The 20,966-nt window shown below is 37.8% G+C and overlaps 3 protein-coding genes across 5 annotated transcripts in view; 1 reads left to right on the top strand and 2 right to left on the bottom strand.

The window, feature by feature from the left end:
- ndufa11 (NADH:ubiquinone oxidoreductase subunit A11) lies at window positions 1-5,901 on the bottom strand. Its single transcript, XM_063501243.1, has 4 exons — window positions 5,776-5,901; window positions 3,431-3,523; window positions 1,110-1,232; window positions 1-163 (listed from the first exon to the last, which is right to left on the bottom strand). The coding sequence occupies exons 1-4, from the start codon at window positions 5,852-5,854 to the stop codon at window positions 51-53; spliced, it is 408 nt and encodes a 135-aa protein (XP_063357313.1). The 5' UTR covers window positions 5,855-5,901; the 3' UTR covers window positions 1-50.
- Window positions 5,902-10,724: 4,823 nt separating this feature from the next.
- On the top strand, window positions 10,725-18,259 carry ctns (cystinosin, lysosomal cystine transporter). The gene is made up of 11 exons (XM_063460854.2): window positions 10,725-10,850; window positions 12,732-12,827; window positions 12,932-13,010; window positions 13,490-13,580; window positions 13,992-14,095; window positions 14,552-14,689; window positions 16,045-16,144; window positions 16,508-16,627; window positions 16,839-17,009; window positions 17,663-17,780; window positions 18,111-18,259. The coding sequence occupies exons 2-11, from the start codon at window positions 12,752-12,754 to the stop codon at window positions 18,257-18,259; spliced, it is 1,146 nt and encodes a 381-aa protein (XP_063316924.1). The 5' UTR covers window positions 10,725-10,850; window positions 12,732-12,751.
- Window positions 18,260-19,345: 1,086 nt separating this feature from the next.
- The window catches only part of trappc8 (trafficking protein particle complex subunit 8), a 31,499-nt gene continuing 29,878 nt past the window's right edge, over window positions 19,346-20,966 (bottom strand). For all 3 annotated transcript variants that reach the window (XM_063460851.1, XM_063460852.1, XM_063460853.1), the window contains 2 exons: window positions 20,694-20,783; window positions 19,346-19,591 (listed from right to left, as the gene is read on the bottom strand). In XM_063460851.1, coding sequence (XP_063316921.1) covers window positions 19,357-19,591; window positions 20,694-20,783 — 325 coding nt within the window. In that variant the 3' untranslated portion in view covers window positions 19,346-19,356. The remainder of the gene's footprint in view (window positions 19,592-20,693; window positions 20,784-20,966) is intronic.

Genomic DNA, 20,966 nt, shown 5'->3' with positions numbered 1-20,966 from the left:
TTAGGTTTTTTTTTTTTTTACAATATAACAATCTTCCAGGCATCTTCCTCTTATAGTTTAGGTGGTCCAGCAAGTTTCCATCCCTCCATCTTGCCCACTTTTGTAAAGAAAGCCAGTGTTCCAAGACCCAGGCACGCAGATGTACCAGTTGTAGCACTGTGGGCTGGAGATACACACACAGACACAGCACACAATATGATTTTAATTAGGCAAACCAAATGCTACTGTAGAACTGCAGAGACATTTTCTCTGTTACTGAACAGAATCTAACAGTATGTATGATCTTGTCGTTTTCCCCTGAAGGAAATTGGTTGTCCCACATGCACAAACATTTGACCACACAGCACATTATTAATTTGCATTAATAATGTCTTTGAAAAGCTGCTTAGAGATGGTGGTGACTCAAAGTGGAGCCAATGAGCATCATGAAGGGAATCAATAAGAGATATCGATATTAGAATCGGAATCGCTAAATTCTTATCAGTTCCCATTCCTACTGTGCAATGACTTTAAATGAAAAATGTTCAGAACAGATTTAATCAGGCATAACAAGCCGTCTACCATCATCACCTGTTAGTGATTATAAGAGTCACTGCAATTCCTAAACTTCTCATTAAGCAGCAGAACGGGGTTTACACCAAGAACTGGGACTTACTCTAAGATTTAAAGAAATTATACAGAAAACATATTTTTAAATTCTTGTGAATTTTATTTATTTTATATTTATATATTCTTCATACTGGCCAATAAGGAGTTTTTCTTTTGGCCACAAACCATTGTGCTATAAGAAATAGTGCAGAAGATCCACAGCCATGATTCTCAGCAATAAGTAACACAAAAAAGGACTGCTTGAAACTTATGCAGATGTAGTAAGTATGATCAAGTAAAATGTCATTTAGAATTACACTCCAGTCCAGTCCACGTTCATTTTAGTTATACAGCTGATTATTATTGTGGCACATTTGCACAAATATGCTCTAAAGAGTGTGGTGTGTTAATTGCACATCACACTTTTTATTTAAAAAGGACTAACCTTTTATTGCGTTACTGAAAAAAAAAAAAAAAAAAAGATTTCTTGTCTAGCCACATCTGTCAGGACTGATACTTACTTCGTGCTCCCAAAAAAATCCCTGAGGCACAGCCGCCGATAAAATAATTCAGTGGGTCGTCTGGAGCTTCACGGGCCTGAGCACTGAGACATGTGGTCATTCCAAAGATGGCTCCCATGGCAGCTGAAAACAGGGAGACAATTTCCCTCATTATTTCAGTCATCTTAAAAAGTTAAACTTAACCACCATCAGGTGGAACAGGATTATACAGGAAATGTTTTGGTACATCATCAAACAAGAGATGAAACATTTTCTAAATTGAAATACCTTCACAAATACATTATACTTTCACAAGTATTTGCTCGTTTGCCTTCACACGCATATGAACTTGAGATTTCATTCTTAATCCAAAGGGTTTAAGACGATGGTGGCTCGCCCATTACAGTGCACCTACGTGGGAATTTTTGACCATTCCTCCAGAAGCGCATTTATAAGGTCAGACACCACCTGCTGGATGACAAGACCTGGCTCGCAGTTTCTGCTCTAATTCATCCCACAGGTTTTCAGGTTGAGTTGAGGACTTTGTCCAGGTGCTTCCATGCTAAAGTCACTCATCCGTGTATTTATAAAACTTTGCTTTGCGCACTGGTGCACAACTGGAACAGGAAGGGGCCATCCCCAAACTATTCCTACAAAGTTGGGAGCATGAAAATGCCCAAAATTCTTGTATGTTGAAGCATTAAGAGTTCCTTTCACTGGAACTAAGGCGCCAAGCCGAGCTCTAATGACTGAATGAATGAATCTAATGACTGAATGAATGAATCTAATGATTTGTCTGTTAAGGTTCTCAGTCATCCAGGTCATCGTAGTCAAAGGAGCTTGTAAAGAAAAGCGTCTGGACGTCTTTAAGTTGCTTGAAAACGTTTCACCTCTTCATCTTCTCGGATGAGAGGTGAAACGTCTTCAAGCAACTTAAAGACGTCCAGACGCTTTTCTTTACAAGCTCCTTTGAATCTAATGATTATTCTATCAGTTAACTGGATAAGAAACACTGGTGTTATTAATGAGCATTAATGAATATTCAAAAAGAAGAAAAATAAAACATCTTTTTCAGAATTAACTGCTCTTTGGTTTCTATTTTAGAAATTCTTTTACATTGCATTGTTTTAAAGTTTAACTGCACTAGAAACACTGTTTCTTTCACTTCACCTGAGCTCACCACCTCTCTAACGATGACTCCTCTTTGCTCCCCGTGGTGTGGGTGTAAACACACTCCAGCTCCATGTTAAACTATGAGACCATCATCATCACTGCTGCTGCTGTTTAACAGTCTTTTTGCTGAAAATCTGGGCTGTGTGTATGTGCTCAATGTCAAACTTTTTAATATTTATATGGTGTTCCTAAATACGTTTGTATGCAGGTCTGTTTTCAGTCGAAAATGTGGGTCAAACAGTCGCGTTTACATCGTTTAACACGTCGGCACGCTACAGAGCCGTGTATTAAATGAAGCATCGAAGCAAAGAATTTGTCTTACGGATGTTTTTATAATTGAATTACTCGAATTAGTCAATGAATCGTTGCAGCCCTAATACCACCAACAGTTGACTGTCGACTATTTATCAGTGACCGGCATCCTATCACGGTACCACGCTGGAATTCACCGAGCTCCTGAGAGTGACCCATTCTTTCAAAAATGTTTGCAGAAGCACTCGGAATGCCAGGGTGATTGATTTTACACACCGTTGACCATGGAAGTTATTGAAACACCTGAATTCAACTATTTGGGTGGGTGAATACTTTGGGCAATATAGTGCATTTTTACTTTGGCCAAAACTTTTATGATTTACAGACCTGTAAGAAAATGAATGTGTTGTGGAATTGTTTATAAAATAACCTTTTAAGGCTGTTTTCAGATGGCATTTCTGCACTAGAAAAAGAATTTACTGTTGTAAATTCAATTAGTCAAAGAAGTGACGATATTGAGTGCAGTGGTGTTCAAAGAATTAAAAAACAAAAACACAAAAGTTGTGTTCAGAGGGTTTTTTGCACTTAGAATTTTATTGCCATCAGGGCAGCGCTTCACACAATTATTTAAAGTATGGAATCATAGAAAATCACTGTGTATAGATAAAGAACCTTACTCGGTAATTGTTGATGATAATATTATTATTATCATCATTATAATTATTACTATTATCATTATCACTACCTGTGAATCATTACAGAAGTGACTGCAATTCCTAATCTTCCCAATACTAAAGAAACTGGAAAAATCTCAGTGCTTCTGACCTTAAGGAGTGGGTTTTCAGACATGCAGATAGATTTAACATAAGCCACATATACTGAAGTTCTTGTGGAGTTTTGAATGACAATAAATTTACCCATGGTAACTGTTGAGTTGGTAGCCCTCTGTAACGCTGCCACTGCAGAGTCAGGTTGGAACGCCACTATGTGATAAGCTGAACCAACCAGACCTGAAACACACAAACATAAACAAATTAAGAAACTTTAGAAGAAGAAACAAAGTCACAGTTTTGCTGTAGGGCTGACAATCACAATCACTTTAGACCAGCTGGTATGAAGGAGTTTTTAATTGACAGCAACTTGTTTTTATTTATAATCCTGTTCATTCTGATCACTCCCAGTGAAAATCTTCAGCTCCCGTCTTTTTCTTAGTGCTGCAATCTCCAAACCATACATCATAGCAGGTCTCACTAAAGTCTTGTAAACCTTTCCTTTCACTTTTGTGAAATCCTTCTGTGACAAATGACCCCTGACACTCATCTTTCCACCCTGTTGTACTCCGTGTTTTGCCGTTATCCTCTCCGTCACTTTCACCATAGAGGAACTCTTAGAGATTGGACGTTCCTCTGGGTATTTTCCCCGGTTTTCATCGACCCTGACGACCTAACTGAAATTCTGGTTGGAGGTGCAGCAGCACGCCACTGCCCAAGATGCAGACGTGGCCAGTGCACTGGTTCACTCATCAAGCTGTGCCAAGGCTATAGAGCGGTCGCCTCGCTCATGGCCGCAACTTCGTCTCAGTCCCTTGTATTTCTACCTGTTGTTAAATTGCAACAAATAACATGTTTTATAAAGATATTTTAAGTGGCTAAAAAAGATTTATTAGAATATAGAACACGGTCATTAAGATCATAGCTCTCAAGGAATTAGCAGTATTATATTAGCAGAAGATGTTTGAACTGAAAAGGAAAAGAAAAGTGGATGACGAACGCCGACATCAGAAAGATGGACACTGCTGTATTTTTTTGTTGAGTTTGGTGGCAAGGTGATCTGCCTTTTAGGTAAGGAGAAACTTGCTATTCTGAAGGAATATAACCTCAAGCGTCATTATGCGACTAAACGTGGAGAGCATTATGGAAAGAACAAGGGAGAGGAGAAAATGAGCCAAACAGCTACAAAGAGGACTACTATCCCAGCAAGAACTTTTCCACAAAGCCAGTAAGGACACTGATGCTGCCTTCAAAGCAGGTTATGTGATTAGTCAATTAATCGCTAAAGTAGGGAAGCCATTCAATGAAGAGAGAGAGAGAGAAAAAAAAAGTTTGTTCAACAACGTTGCTGTTGGCAAACAATGTGGCAGAGCGGAATAATACATTATCAAGTAACATCTATGAACAAAGGTCGAAGTTTCACTGCATGCTCTGTGGCGCTTGATGAAAGTACTGACAAAACTGACAATGCTCAGCAATTTTCATCAGAGGTGTTGATGACAAGTTTGAGGTGACAGAAGAAATGCTGAGTTTGTGTCCCATGTATGGCCCAACCAAACCATGCTGCAAAATGAACTTATTGACTTGTGGTGCAACAGTGAACGAGAGGCACAGGGAAAAGCACCCCAGACTGCAAAGTTTCTAACAGCTGCCTTCATCCTTGCAAGAGCTGTCCAGAGTTTTCAGTCGTGTAATGCCCCTTTTTGGAACTGTGTGAGAAACTGGTCTTGACAATGAACTCTAATAAAAGCAAGTACAGGTCAAGGCTTACAGATGCCCATCTTGTTACTACTCAAACACTCCAGAGGGCTTCCAATGAGAGGACAGTGCCAGCAGTGGCCGCCAACTCACTTAAGTTTGAGACCTGTGATTAAGATGGTTGCGAAACAGGTCATTTCTATATTTTATATATAGCCCCTTCGTAAGTCATGCCGTCGAAAGCCTATTTACCAATATAAGCAAAAATATTACAAATACAAAACACAGAAACATCGGCAATCATTTTTTGGGAGGTTACGACCTGGTTATTCCACCAAGCATGTGTGCGTCAACCTATTAGTTGAGCATGGCGCTATTGTCACGGTCGTTGGTTGTTCGTGTAGTCTAACAAAACAGTCACGTACAGACTTTATATTGACCGAGTCTGATTTTTGTATCGAGGAAACGCTATTGCGCCATGTTTATCTGTATTGTTTCATCGCCCATTACTATCTCAAGGTATTCTAGGTTGTAATTTAATAGTCTTACAGTACTGGTTTACGTGATTATCTGCTGAGCTGAAGCAAACGCACCGCTAAGTAATTCACTGAACGTTTGTATTTTAGGAAACCCAGGTCCATCCTTTAGCTAAAGCAAACCTAGCCGTATGTAGCTTGCTAGGCAATCTTAATCTGCAAGTTCAAAAGCGTTAACTAACCCACCAAACAGATGACCTGCTTTCACGACCCTGCACAACATGACGTGCAAGTAATTATGTCACCAACGATAGTTACCTAAAGCCGTGCCAAGTTTCGTAGTAATCCATGTTTTTTCCACACAGTCTGTACCTTCCGGTAGGTCCCAGTACCCCATTTCGGACTTATCAAGGACACAAATCGAATTCTCGCGAGAATTGCTCGTGTGGTTTTTGGCGTCTGGCGAACCCACTGGTGCAATGTCGACCCCTGTTGGAGAGTGAAGTAAGTACCTAGCACTAGCATATAATTAGATTGCAATGAATAGTTATAATGTTTACTGAAGTTTATTTTACACTTAAATTTAGATTAAAAAAAATCTTTAAAAAAATACACAGGATGCGCATATGAAATACATGATTAATTTACTCAACGCTTCATATACTCAGTATATCAGGTGGCTGTGTTTTAGATGCTCTGCAAAGACTGAGACTGCAGAAAAGATATGTTACATCTGAAAACATTTTATCAAAAACAATGAAATCACAGTTAACTAGAGTAACTGACCAATAATTATCAGCAATTTAGAGCAAACCAACACCATCACTCATTAAATGACTTGTCAGCCTGCAATAGATATGACATGACATCGCGGTCATTTTGTAACAGTGTGGCTATGACAGTGTTGTTCAAGTCAAAGAATTACTGTTGACAAAAATAATATATATTTTAATCATTTTTATAACTGTATAATTTCCCAAGGGGATTTGGGAAGCTCTATTGAGCACAGTAGATAAGAATGTTGGTGTATTATTATGAGATACTTAAAGCACCTGAGCCAAAAGTCAGAATGTCTCCCAAAATAAAAGACTATTTGTACTATTTTCCAACAGACAAAAAAAGCAATGAAATATGATCCGAATTAGTAGAAGAAAGACATAAAGTTATTTAGTAAGTCTCTAAAGTTAGTTACAAATATGAATGGGCCTATAAATTATCGTCATTACTTAATAACTTTGAATATTGTCGTTAACTCTGCAAAAAAAAAAATGTAGCTTCTCTTTTTGTTTGGTTTTTGTTTTATTTGTAATTTTACAGTTCATTATATTTATTCATTCAGTGTTATTGTTACAGTGTGAGCCTTATTTACCGAAGTCTACCTTTGGTTGTTTCGACTACAACTCTTACTCGTCTTTTAAATCTTTTGGGTTGCAAAACAACAAATTATCTCACTAGCGCCACCAACTGGTACAGAATGCAGATCTAAATATTAATGTTAATTGGTACTTTCAAACCAAGACTAAAAAAAAATCCCCTCCTTCCAAAGAGTTATTCTCAATCGCATATAAATAATTTCATTGTATCATTAAATTTATCTAATATATCTGTACAACACACATGAAATTAAAACTCAACGTTAAACTTTGTTTAACCTGTTTAACTTTCTCAGGTTATGTGAAAACCTCAGAGGGAACCTTTCCTGGAAGTCTCCTAAAGGTCACATTTCAGAGAACGTTCTAGGAGCGTTCTATAAATGTAACCTTCAGAAAACTTTTAGTTCTTCGTTGCTTGAATGTTTCAACAAGTATAGTTTTGTAGAACCTTCATGGGACTTCCAGGTAATGTTCCCTGCTGGTCAGTTTTTGGAGAATGTTCTACAAAAGTAATCAGAAGAATTCCAAGGTACATTCCCTGGAGGATATCTTAGCCTTCAGGGAACATTACTAGAACATTCTCCAAATTTGGATCTTCAAGGAATGCTCCCTAAATGTTCTGCAATAGTAATCGTAAACTCAACCCCAGGGACAGTTGCTATATAGTGGGTTGCACATCTGCTTAAAAGTCAGCCCCACAAATGTGTCCGTCTCCATACATGTTTCTATTAAGACAAATGGACCGGGGGTTTCACCTACGTACTGGTGTACATTTTTCTAAAATCCCAAGTGTATGTCGCTGGCCTGTGCATGACCTGTACGTCAAATACTGTGTACTATATACCATTAAAGTACAGACAATGGTTTGAGTGGAGACTCTCTTTTTTGTTCTTAACACTTTCTCTTAAGCTCTTTATACAACATACCTTTGCTTCTCTCTGCAGCTGACTGACAAACTAACAACAGCACAACCAAGAGTAGCCCAAAGACAAGTTTTTTTTTAACACTGCCTTCACCTGACAACTACTCTGCAAACTACCACAAACAGAGAATATAACATACAGTATAATAGGAAGGAAAAGTAGGAAGAACACAAGCTCACTGAAACTCAAGTTGTTCCTAATGAAAACCCCTACCCTTCTATTTTTAACCAAAGGGTATGAGTCTACATGACTTTTCAATTTACTTTATTGAAAATAAACAAGGAAACAGCAACATAAAACAACAACTTATATATTTTTTACTGCTCATAGCAACATGTCTGAAAACATACACGGACACATACCTTCTATGCCTCTTTCATGCAGTGGTAGCATAACAAAATTCTGCCTTTCACTGCAAAAATGCCCCTAGCATGCTCAGCAACTAATATATAAAATTCATCAGTAGCCATAGTCAAGGCCATTTTCTTTTATATGATGGGTATGCCAAATCATGAAAGGACTCACTAAGATCCAAGAAGCCAATCAATGTCTGCTGTTTTGAAATGTCTGTTTCTGCCTTACAGACTAAAATACTGTCAAGTTCAGCAGTATTTCCAGAAGTCTCTGTTTCAAGGGGGATTAAAAACTGAACTGGTGTGGACATTACCCAAGTACAACTCAATCGCAATTCAGTTGGTGATCCCTGACATTTTGCAGTATCACTTAAGAACAAACAAAAAACAAAACACAGACAGATAACTTATTTTTTATGGATACAGTATGAGTATGCTTTTCATTTGCATATAAAACTCTTATTTCTTCTTCCACAAGTGGCTATATTTGTCCACTTTGAAATCATCTTCATACTGGACTCCTGTTTGTTTTTGAGGCTTCTTCACTTCTCTTTTCTTCTGCCGTACTCGACGTTCCTCTTCTGACAGAGTAGACAGATTTACCGGCATCTTTCAAAACAGATGAATAAAATAAAATTAAAAACAACACATCAGCTCACATAAGCAAAATATTAAGCGACATGCTCACTAGCTTCTGTTACAGGACCTGAGCAATTTGTTATTCTTTTTTTAATCTACTGAGTCTGCTTTCCTCTTATTAGTATGTGGAGGGCTGGGTTTGGGTTGTAAAGAGTAGATTGTTGGAAAAACTTTAACTGTAAATTAAAAAAAATACATACACTATTCATATATGTTCATTAAGTCATCTAACTGAAAAATGACAGGTCTTAGAAAATAACAGTGATGACGTAATTTACATAATCTCTTCTTTTTTGCTTTGAGGCTGCACATCTATACGACTCATGACAAACAGCAAGCCAGGGGATCTCAGCTTCTGCAGTGTGGCCAATGTTTTATGAGAGTTATTATTTTGATTCTTGTCTGATATTGACAACAACACAAGCTTAAAAAATATTGTGAAGCTTTGTCATGTTTAAAAGCAACATTTTTTTGGACATTTTCATTATAACTCATTATCAAACATTCATCTAGGTACACATGCTCTCCACAGGATGTGGCAGATGTTAAGCATGCCATGTGAGAGAAACAGCCTAGAAATATGTAGGAACCCACTGTGGTAGGCAAGCATGACACTGGCTAAATCAAGAACAGAAAGACTTATCTGGCTCCAGTCTGTAAGGTCTGTCAAAGCGGACTTCCTAAAGATTTACTTAGCTAGACGTCCGAATATTTGCATACAATTGCTACTGACTGATGGTTTGGATTACTGGCTTTAGATATGGTAAACTAACCATTATGATGCGTCTGGGTTCTTTGTATCTGATGCTGACTGTTGACCCATCAGGACGGACTAACATCACAGGATACAGCCTCTCGTATCTCTGCCGACCACAGCAGGCAACTGACGCTCTGTTAGAGCTAAGCTGAGGAATCTGAGTGTGGAGTAGCTTAGCCTGGCCGTGCCGATGTGAACGGGTGAACAAAGGCCAAAGACAGCTGCCTATACTGAAAGACGAACACAACAAAATCAGTACAGACACATAAAAAGCATGCCACAGACAAATCCAATCTAAGCAACACTTTTCTCTTTTCCAAGTATAACGTTAACATTAGCCTCCTTGATTGAACGGAATTTGAAAATGACTCTTCGTCTGAACTAAGAAAGTGTTTAAAAAACAAAACCAATGTAAACATTAATACAGCAGTCTAACCTTGATAACGAACCACGTGAAGCACAAAGTTTGGTTATAAACATGTCGAGCATTGGAAAGGTTGCTAAACTGTAACAGGAAACTCTTCAATAGAAGGTCGGACACAGGAGTTGATATAATAAAGGTCCCAGTGAAACAGTATATGGCCCAGAAACGTTCCGGGGCGAGGGGATTCTGATTTTCGTTTTCTGTTACGATTTGGTACGATGTTACTCATGCTTCCCAAATGAGTATTTTATACTTATTGACGTAACTAAAATGACATTAAAGTCAAACCTGGTGGTGGTGGGTTGGCTCCTTAAATCGCCGAGGTGTTCAGTCATCTTAGCGTACCAATCACATTAGCGTATATTTAATTAATAATTATTAAATGTACGCATTTAATAATTCGCACTCTAGAATAATTCTGCCTTGTGTGGAGCTGTCAATTCAGAATAGTGATGACAAACGATAAATGAATCATGTTTATTTAACGTAAGGACATACGGTTAGGGTTACTGCTGCCTTCGCAGCGTATTTTTGTCTAACAAATATAGCAGTCAGTTTGTGCTGCATACATGCCGATCTGACAATGTATGTTGACTTGGCTGCAGTGGGGATTGAATAACATAAAATATATCTTTTTACTGAACGTCATTAAACAATTCAATCCAGTTTTACATATGTAACAGCAGCAGCACTAACTCATCTTTACTCATCTTTAGCTGAGTTACCCTGCGGAGGGCAGTAGTACACCTAGAAGCGTCTGTTATAGGACGAAGAAGATATCCCGTGATCTGTTAGGGAAGTACAGCTGAGGAGGTGTTTTGTCGAGTAGTTTTCATATGTTCGAGTAAAGATTTATTCGTTCATTACTTAACGCAAGCCTATTGCTTTATTATTTGTGTGTACGTGTTCTTCCAGACCAAACAGGTAAGATAAAGACATCGCTTTATCTCAGACAACTTTGTTATTTTCTTAGACTTCATTTGATGCATTTGATTCCTTGGAAGATGAGTTTGTCCCGTCTGCTCTATATAAACTTGGCTTTGGTGCTCTATACTAACAGTGATAGTTGTATTAAACTTCCTTGTGGTACATCCCCTAGATTTTTCTGAAATGTGGGGGAGGTTCCGTCAGTTCAGTTTATTTCTGCTGCACATCAGTAAAATCCAACTATTGAGAAGCAGAGCTAAGTGTGGCTCACCTCAAACACTCCATATGAAGACGGAGTGAGTAGTTTTAGGACAGAGGAAACGTTTTTGACTGTGGACTGTGGCTATCACCACTTATCAAGGGCAGGTATACTAAATCATGCAGCCTTAAGGATGACAGTAACACTATATAGCCAAAAGAGAAGAATGTAGTTTTTCAAGCAGGTTGGCAGAAGGAAGACAACTGTGAATTATTTTACTAAGCTATACTGGTATGAATCAGCTCAACAAGTTTAATTTAATACAGCATATTTGACCAAAACACTGTTTCGTAATGTTATACGTAGAATGTATTGACTTGGACATGCATTTAGGATGACCTGCTGGTTATCACTTTTGTTGGTGAAGCAATGAAATCAGTGGTAGGCACTACAGCTCCATTTCTAAACTTTCTATGGCACATGTCGTGCTGAAATACACAACATTTACTTACCTGCCAACTGGAAAGGAATTATTCCAAACTGATTCATTGATAAACTTTCGTTTCCATCGTGAGTGATCCACTGCTCCGTGTCTTCTTTTTAAATCATGCCTATCGATTTTAAATCAAATAAGTCACTCTTAGGGTAAACACAAACACAAACAAACAGCCCAGCTGTCTGATGTGATGAAGGTGTGATGAATGATGAGGCACATTTATTTATTTTATACAATATAATGAGGTAATGCAGCTGTATTATAATTATTTGCAATTAGCTTAATTTGGATTGTTCTCTGAAGATAATTTTGACACCTATATACATTGTCATGAAGTGGGAATAGCAGTCTTCTTTTTTGTGAGGTCAAATAAACTGTGATATAGCCTGCTCACAGAAATTGACGAATCTGCAGATGCAACATCTGGAACACGGAGAGTGGAATATGTAAACAAATCTAATTAGTTAACATGAAATCGAGGTATCCTGGAACACAGATATTTATCTGATTAATGTTACCAAAACATGAAACAACAAACAGGACCTTTTTACTTCTACCTGTGACTTTTGGAAGAGGGTTTGGCTTTGAATTACAGACATTAAATGATCTACAGCCTATATTGTGTTTTCAGTAATAGTTTTTACTAGGGCTGGGCGATATGAGAATATGTGGCGATACACGATATATATCATGATATGTTTAAATAACCTCCAACAAAATGTTATTTTCAACCCTATAGTGCCTAAAATTGCCCTGGTATACTCATTCAAATTGACCATTTTTTTCTACTCTGAGTACAAAAAACCTGAATGAATTTAAATTTTTTATTTTAACCATTTGTTAACCATCAGTTGCACACAGAGGTTTTTCCACAAATGACAATACTGTCACATTAAGTTTCTTTCTGTGGTCAACACTAGACCTTTAACAAACAAAAGATCATGGCAACAAAAAAGGACATCAAACAAGAATTCATGAGACAAAATAAAACAACAGAAATTAAGATGGTTTATTTAACCATCATACACGCAAAAAATTGCGATAGATCGCGTACATGCAATATAAAGCCCACCCCTAATTTTTACCTGAAGTATCTGTTTAATCATCTTGTCTTACACTATAATCATGATTGCATTGGATAGCTCTGATTTCCAATGCCTTCTGGCTGCTTTCTTTTCTTTAGGTTTTCATAATTTTACAGAGATGACAGGCCAAGGTTTGGGAAAGAGATGCCTACCTGCTCAGCTGCTGGTGTTCTGGATGTTGACCAACATGTCTGGTGATGAACTGTTATGATTAAATGAATCAATTTCAATGCAGAAGAATACATAAAATGTGAAATTAACACTAACGCTGCCCTCCAACACTCTGCTTGTGCTTCAGAATCCAGATTGAGTTTGTTTGCTCCTCAGGCTGTTACCCTTGAGGAATACTCTAAAGATGCCGTCGTTATTACTTCCAGGTAATACTTATATTATTTTAGATAAGCCATATTACCAGTGTAGATATATAAGTATACTTTTTGTGTTTAATAATAGAAAGCCTGTTAAAATTGCAAAAAACCGATTCTGTATACAGTAGCAGTATTTTCAGCATGTAATATATGTACAATTATATACTGTGAAACCTTTTTGGATTCTGGGTTAATTGAAATAATTGTAGTTATCATTTGTACTACACATTGAATTATTTGCAAGACTTGTATAGCTACATCATAGTTTTAAAGGATACACAACTTCATCTCACAGTCATCAGCAACCTTTCTGTTTTTTCTTTTCTAAATCCATTGTTATCTACATTATATAGCAGGTAGAACCAAAGAAAAGCGATATTATACCCATATGAAATAAAATGTGTTACTACTGCCATTTATTATAGGCTTTGTTAGCGCAAGCGTTAACATTTGTATTGTTCCCTTTGGCATTTTGTGTCTTTGTGTAGTTCCCCTCTCAATCAGTCGGCTGTGATTCACCTAAATGTAACATACAGCTCCAAGATAAACTACTCATCTATAATCACAGTGCCTGAGGAGGTAAGAAACCAAACGTGAAAAAATGATGCCGCATATGAGGCAACAAAACATGGGCTTACCAAAACATTTCAAACTAGGATACTTTTGAGGAAGTCAGGATGGATGTTTGGTTTTTTTAATAACTTTGTAAAATCATAATATGAACACAACAACACCTCTGATTACAGAAAGGTTAAAGAATGATTGGGTATAAAAAGAGCCTCTCAGAGGTTGATGCAGTCCATAACTATTATGATAGGCCAGTTCCAGTTCGTCCTGTGCATTTCCAGCTACTCTTTTGCTGCTGTTTTTTGAATTTATAAGACAAAATCAGGCCTGAGTTATCTAAGTTTGATGAAACTAGATTTTTTTTTTCAAAATGTATTTGTGACAGTAGGCAGAGACCAAAATCTATGTGAGTTTTTTGTTTAGGTCATGATGCCAGCACAAGCTACCGCTGTCAGTTTTAATGTGACAGCCCATGATGTTGGTCAGGTGACCACATATCTGGTTACCAACAGCACAGAGCTCAACAGGTGGGTATCAGTCCAGCACGAAGAAAATAATTTCCGTCACTGAATGCAATAATTGAATCTCTTAAAGTGATCACTTTCTTCTTCAAATTTGGTGTCCAAATCTTAGAACCTGAGTCTTGATGCCAGTGAATCTCTTTTTTTAGTTTTTAATTCTCTCCAGACTGTACAAGCTATTACAAAACATTGATTGAAGCAGCAGAGCACAAACACATTGAAATGTGGTTTCTTTGTCCCTTTTTGTCACGCAAAACGTCTGGATCTCAAAGTGGTTATAAGCTAATGGTTGAAATGATAGAAAGTTGTTAATTCTGCACTACTCAGAGCTATTGATGCTCATGATGAGATGGATGGAGGGATCCACCAGAGGCTGGCTGATGTCTGCTGCCAGTTTATTTTTTTTAACTGATTAACTGTCCAGTTTCTTTGTGTCCATAAGCTATATCTTATTTTCTCCAGTGTGCCTGTCAGGATCCGCTTCATAGTTGTCCATAGCAATGTCCTGTCCGTAATTAGTGAAGTCATTGGTTGGATTTACTTTCTGGCCTGGTCAGTGTCTTTTTATCCACAAGCCTTCGAAAACTGGAGGAGAAAAAGGTAGGTTTTTAAACATTTTTTATCTGTCCTTATAGATTTATTTCTTATTATTGTTATTATTTTGTAGTTAGACTGACGCCTGTCTAAATGGTTTTACGTGTGATTTTTTTTCCTTCCGTCATCTTTTTTGTTTTTAATAGTTTTGCATTCGTCCAAAGTAAATCACTACTGGTAGCATGAGGCGATACATCAATACATAAATCAGTGCCATTGCCAGAAGGTTTGTTGTGTCTCCCAGTACAGTTTCAAGAGCATAGAGATTTAAAGAGACAAGCAGTTACTGGACCACAGCAACCTCCCTGAACATGATCCAGTAATCATCGCAGTGGCAAACACCCAAGAAAGGGTTTCAAATTTGAAAAGTTAGACAGAACCAGGCCTTGACATGACCTAACAAGACTGGCTACGGATACAGACTACAGAATGGAGCAAATATTAGCCAGCTTCTTTACATAGATATCAAGCTCAATTCAAGCCCAAAAAGAGTGAAGGTAGTTAGGTATGAGTGGATTGTACTACTAGAAGACAACATTACAGAAATTGAGGATAGCTGTAAGTACCTTGGAAGGCAAATGAGAACCAGGAAGAGGCCACTATAGAAAAGCTGCAACTACCTGCAGAGAATAAGTCACGACCAGAGGAGTAAACTGAATGGAAAGAACAAGAGCCAGGCAATCGACACCTACACCCAAACTAGTTGTCAGAGCTGGCCAAAGGAAGAAATAGAAGTCACTGACTTCAAGACAGGAAAGCTTTTTACCATGCATGAAGGGTTTCACCCAAAGTCCAGCACCCTGAGACTGTACGCTAAGCAGAAGGAAGGAAAGAGGACTAGTGAGTGTCAAAACCTCTATTCAGGATAAAACAGCAAAGGGCCATGAGTGCATCAGAAAGATGGTCACAAGTGATCGTGTGCTTGTTAAATACCTCAGGCAGCAGAAACCTGAAAAAGGACCCAAGCAAGAAGAGGAACCAAGAAGAGGAATAATCATGGGAGGACAGGGCACTGCACAGCATGTACTGTTGGCAGGCAGAAGAAGTCTAAAAATCTAAAAATCCTACCAGTGGCTGGACAAAGCTGAACTGAGACAGCACAGAGGCACTAATCATGGCAGCACAGGAGCAAGGTCTAGGCACAATATCAGTAGAGGCAAAGGCCTACAACACCAGGCAAGATCAAGAAAAGATCTGACAGAGGGCGGAGGGGAGGGAGAGTCTAGAAAATGAATGACATTGATTGCCCTGACTCTTTCTCTCCAGTTTCTCTCGTGTGTTGGGTTTAATGTGGTGTGAAATTCATAGAATGATAGAAAATGAAAGTTACTCAAAATGAAAACTAACATGTTTGTCTTCAGTGTTGTAGGTCTCAACTTTGACTTCCTGGCTCTCAACCTGACCGGTTTCATTGCTTACAGCGTCTTCAATATAGGACTGTTCTGGATACCGTATATAAAGGTAACCCCATCCACTGAATGGACACTCCATTGCTTATACACATGAAGAATAAGATACCAGCCAGTACCAGTGAGTCTAGAGAAACCTTTGAAAATTAAATGCTTAATTAGATTTATAACTGTATTTAACATACTGCCAGACACCATGTCTCCTTGAGAACAACTCTACAATCTTTTCACTCAACTGTCTGTGAATTTGAAGACATTCCATCCATTTGTGGCATTTCTTGATGATCAGTTGATGTTTTTCATGACTACACTGGACCATCCACCTAGTGGCTGTTGCCTTTGTATAGAATAACATTAGGTTTTGCATAATACATACATAATACCTTTTGTTAAGCTACTGTTGCTCCTCCTGTAGGAGGAGTTTCTGAAGAGGAACCCTAATGGAATCAACCCTGTCAATGCTAATGATGTTTTCTTCAGTCTCCATGCTGTCCTGCTGTGTTTGGTCTACATCAGCCAGGCTACTGTGTATGAGGTATGTGTATGTCACTTCATATACTTAAAGACTTTCTGCTTTAAGATACTTAAAGCAGAGGAGCAGAATAATTTAATGTAATGACTTTATTGTTAAGACTGGTGAATATGACATGACTCTCAAAATCAATTTTATCACAGAGTCAGTTTGTTTGGCAGGATGTCTCGGACTCAGGACGGGTGTATAATGCTGTGTGCTCTTTTTCTTACAGAGGGGTGGACAGAGAGTCTCTCGGACGGCCTTGGTTTTATTGCTGATTGGCTGGATGTTTGCTTTGATCAGCTTATTTGTTGCTGTAGCCAAAACAATCACCTGGCTGGACTACCTTTACTATTTCTCTTACATTAAACTAGCAGTGACTCTTATCAAATATGTACCACAGGTAAGACTCAGAAACAAACTGTACTTGCACATTAAATAATGAATACTAGACTGAAACATTAAAAAAAAAAATCTTGCTTTGTTAGATGTTCCATCAATTTTAATGATGTGTTTTGATGCCCACCATCACTGGTAGTGGTGCATCTATCTACATTTCTTTTTCAGTAACAGTGCCATATGTTACAGAGATTTATTACAGTAAACACATTTTAGAAATACAATGTTCACATCTAACCTGATTAATACACTGCTAAAAAAAGAACACTTTTTAATTGGAGTGTATCATCAAATTGGGATATTGATCTGGTGGGTTAATTAGCAGGGGGTTATTAAACAGTTTTAGCTGCTTTGATGTTAATGAAATTAACAACAGGTGCACTAGAGGGGCACCTCCTCTCTTCACCTGTGGAAGTACAGATTGGACTTGCCAAATCTGCTATTCTATAGCAAAGACACTCACACTAGTGGCCTGCTGGAGGTCAATTTTTAGGGCTCTGGCTGTGTTCATCCTGTTCCTCCTTACATGGACAGAGTACTGCCATTAGTTCACTCTACTGGAACCTACAGATGTTTCACAGCTAGCCCAACACATTATCCCATTATCATTTTTATCAGCAGTGAATACAGTTGATGGCTTTCCTGCTGTGTTTCCAGGCATACATGAACTACAAAAGACAGAGTACTGAAGGATGGAGCATTGGCAATGTGTTACTGGACTTCACTGGTGGATTCTTCAGCATTCTCCAGATGATTTTACAGTCTTATAACAATGGTAATTACAGTAGTTTGCTTACTGTACATACAAAAATATTTAATGAAACATATGGACTAAGCAGGATTTCTGCAGTGATGGAAAGAAAGGAAATGTTGACATGAAAAGTACAACTGTGTTTACTGTGCTTATTTTACCCCTCAGCTATAAGAGGCTGATGGGGTACTGTCGTCACCTCGCCCTGTGGGCGGCATGGAGAAGTGATAACTTGAGAAGAATTAGGATTTTTATATGGATAAAATAGGTGCATCTACTTACTTTACTACCTGTACTGTTGATCTGGACACTGGAGCATTTTGACTGTGTATCGGTATTTCTTTTGATCCTCAGATGAGTGGAAGCTGGTGTTTGGTGATCCTACAAAGTTCGGTCTGGGTCTGTTCTCCATTGTGTTTGACATCCTTTTCATCACTCAGCACTATGTTCTCTACAGACGATCGTCACAGTATGAACCACTCGTGAACCAACAAGGAGACTGATACTCGGTGGAGTGACCCAAAGAAGCACATTTATGCACAGCTTTAAAGAGAACTTAACGTTGTTGTTTGACTTTCATTGTGAAAATAATCTGGCCAGTTTCTTCAAAGCAGGGATATACATGTCTCATTAACACCAACTCGCGTATGAATATTAAGAAAAGGGAAGACAAATTAATTGAAAAAGCAACTGTAACACTAACTGTTTGACAAAATTGTTATTATCCATGTTATTCGTAATTAAGGTGGTAAACCTATTATAAACCAGGTTACCATAGCGAGTCAGTTTCTCTTCAACTTTCATTTCTTCTAATAATTTTCTAACAACTACTGTCTTGAATCAAGACTTTACTGCAAATTAAACTGTGATAACTAAGCAATTTGCTGTAACACAGAGACAAGAGATCTTCAGGTGTGATAATTTACCAACGAGGATTAAAAAATAAAAGTGCTATTTCATTGTACTCTGTCTTGTAAGCTGCCATGAAAGTCTTGTGTTGTTTCAGTGTACTCCAGCTTATGTGCTACAAACTCTTCAATAAATCATTATTTAAACATGCCAATTTTAAAAATAGTTATGCAAATAACCAAATGTGAATATTTGATTCTATAATGCAGTGCTGCAGTCCAAAATTGCCAGGAAAAAAAAGATGCAATGACCTTGATATTCCTTTTACAGTATCATTAGACTTTTATTTTCTATTTACAACCAATTTGTTATATATAAATAAATTACATAATTTCCAGAAAAGATTTCAATTCAAGTGCATACAAGAGCTAAATGACAATATGTTGAGGTTAAACACAGTTTGACTCACTGGTCCAGAAACAAAATACAACGTGTGCATAATGAAATTGTAGACTGTTAGAGAATGGGCAGCAAATGCGGTTCAGTCGTCAGTGCCCATTTTGCCTTTGAAAGGACTGCAGACTGAATAAAAAGATGTACAATTCAGGATGTAAACAGCTCTTCTTACAGTATTGCAAAAAACTGACGGAACAAATGCTCAGTCTATCCAGGAATTAAATGTCAATGGTCCTTGAATGGAGTTAAAACACATAGCACGGTCTAGAAGTGCCTGAAGACCATCGGGCTCGTTTCAGGCATCGCTGATGACTATAAGAGCAGGAGTAGCCGTCTGCTGACTTGTCTCACACATGATGCTCTGCTCAGATGGCTTGGCAAACACTCTGGGAGTGTTGAGATTGTAGACTCCCGCCTGAAGGAAACAGGCCTGCAGTGTTAGACACAGTACCTCCTTGGGCTTTAGCTGCAGCTTGTACTGGGACTGACCCACCCAAGCAAATGAGCTGTGGACCTCCAGGGACTCTGGGCTGGAAGAGACAAATAGAAGTTTAATGTAAAAAATAAGTTCAGTACTTTTGAAAAAGAATGCTATATTTAAGAGGTCACATCTTATCACCTGATATTAGAAAAATGTGTTATTTTGACCTCATGTTAGAAAACATCTTCACACAAAACTGAAATTTGCATTTTGCCATCAACATGTAATGATGATGGCAAGTCATCTGTGGTTATTGTTGGATCAACTAACCAAAGAAATGCTTGGTCTTTGACTCAATTTGTTCACACAGTTCAATAGAGTCTTGATGGTCTACTTTTTCAGTTATTGAGGCCTGTGTACTGTTGGGAACACTATAAGCTTTAGAAATGTGTTATATCCTGGTCCTAATGTATGTATCACTGCAATTTAATTGAGATGCTCTATAGAGAGTTGACTTCTTTCAGTTGTCTACTAGTGGATACTCAAACAGGATGCATCACAGAATAATTAGGAGCTACAACAAAGGGTTTGAATACTTCTGTGACTCAGATTTTCTACCATTTTTCCTATGGTCATTCCAAGTTCAATCTAAACTTGAGCTAAATTTCAATTATAAAAAAAAAATATCTTGAAGTAATATGAAAAATGAATACTTTCTCAAGCCACTGTATGTATCAACTGCATTTTATACTGAAAAAGAGCAAAATGACCAAAGACAGTAATTAACTGGGCAACAAAGACATAATCGCTCTACAGTATTCTGTAACTTTAAGGGACTTTTATATTAAAAAAGAAATCACATTGATTTTGTCATTATTGTGGTCATTTATTGCATTTACAGATAACAGACTGCAAAAAAAGGAGGTGTGGGTGTGAAAACGTGAGTTTTTACAACTCCCTCAGTCTGTCTTGGTTGCTGCTACATACACTACATGCGCCCACACTTAGTGGCTTCAACATCTAGAAGCCACTTTGTACATTTAACAGTTTAGACATGTATTGTATGCATACATCTCTAAGCATTCCTCCTGTACAGACATGCAACGTCAGTCTTATTTAAGTGAAATCCGCTGTCCACAACACTTTTGTCTCCATTTTCCTTACAAAGTAATCATGTGAGGAAGGAACACATCTTGTTTTAAGAAACTTACCTGGTGCTTTTGTGTCTTAAGTCAATGATGACATCTACCTGAGCCAAGGAGCAGTTGGACAGAGTCAGAGTAACTGGTACCAAACAGAGACTAGGCACAAAGAGAAAAGCAGCTTTTTATTAACAGAAAAAATATTTGCTAATAGGAAAAATTCTTAACAAACAATAAAGGTCTACAAACAGAGGATGGAATGGATAAATGTAATAATGCTAAATACTGCCAAACATGGTAACACCTTATTATCCTGTGTTAGGATGGCACTGAAAAACTGCT

Source organism: Pelmatolapia mariae, linkage group LG17 (genome assembly GCF_036321145.2).
Source record: "Pelmatolapia mariae isolate MD_Pm_ZW linkage group LG17, Pm_UMD_F_2, whole genome shotgun sequence".
Classification (NCBI taxonomy): domain Eukaryota; kingdom Metazoa; phylum Chordata; class Actinopteri; order Cichliformes; family Cichlidae; genus Pelmatolapia; species Pelmatolapia mariae.
The sequence above is the reverse complement of the archived record's forward strand: the minus strand, read 5'-3'. Positions and strand labels throughout refer to the sequence as shown.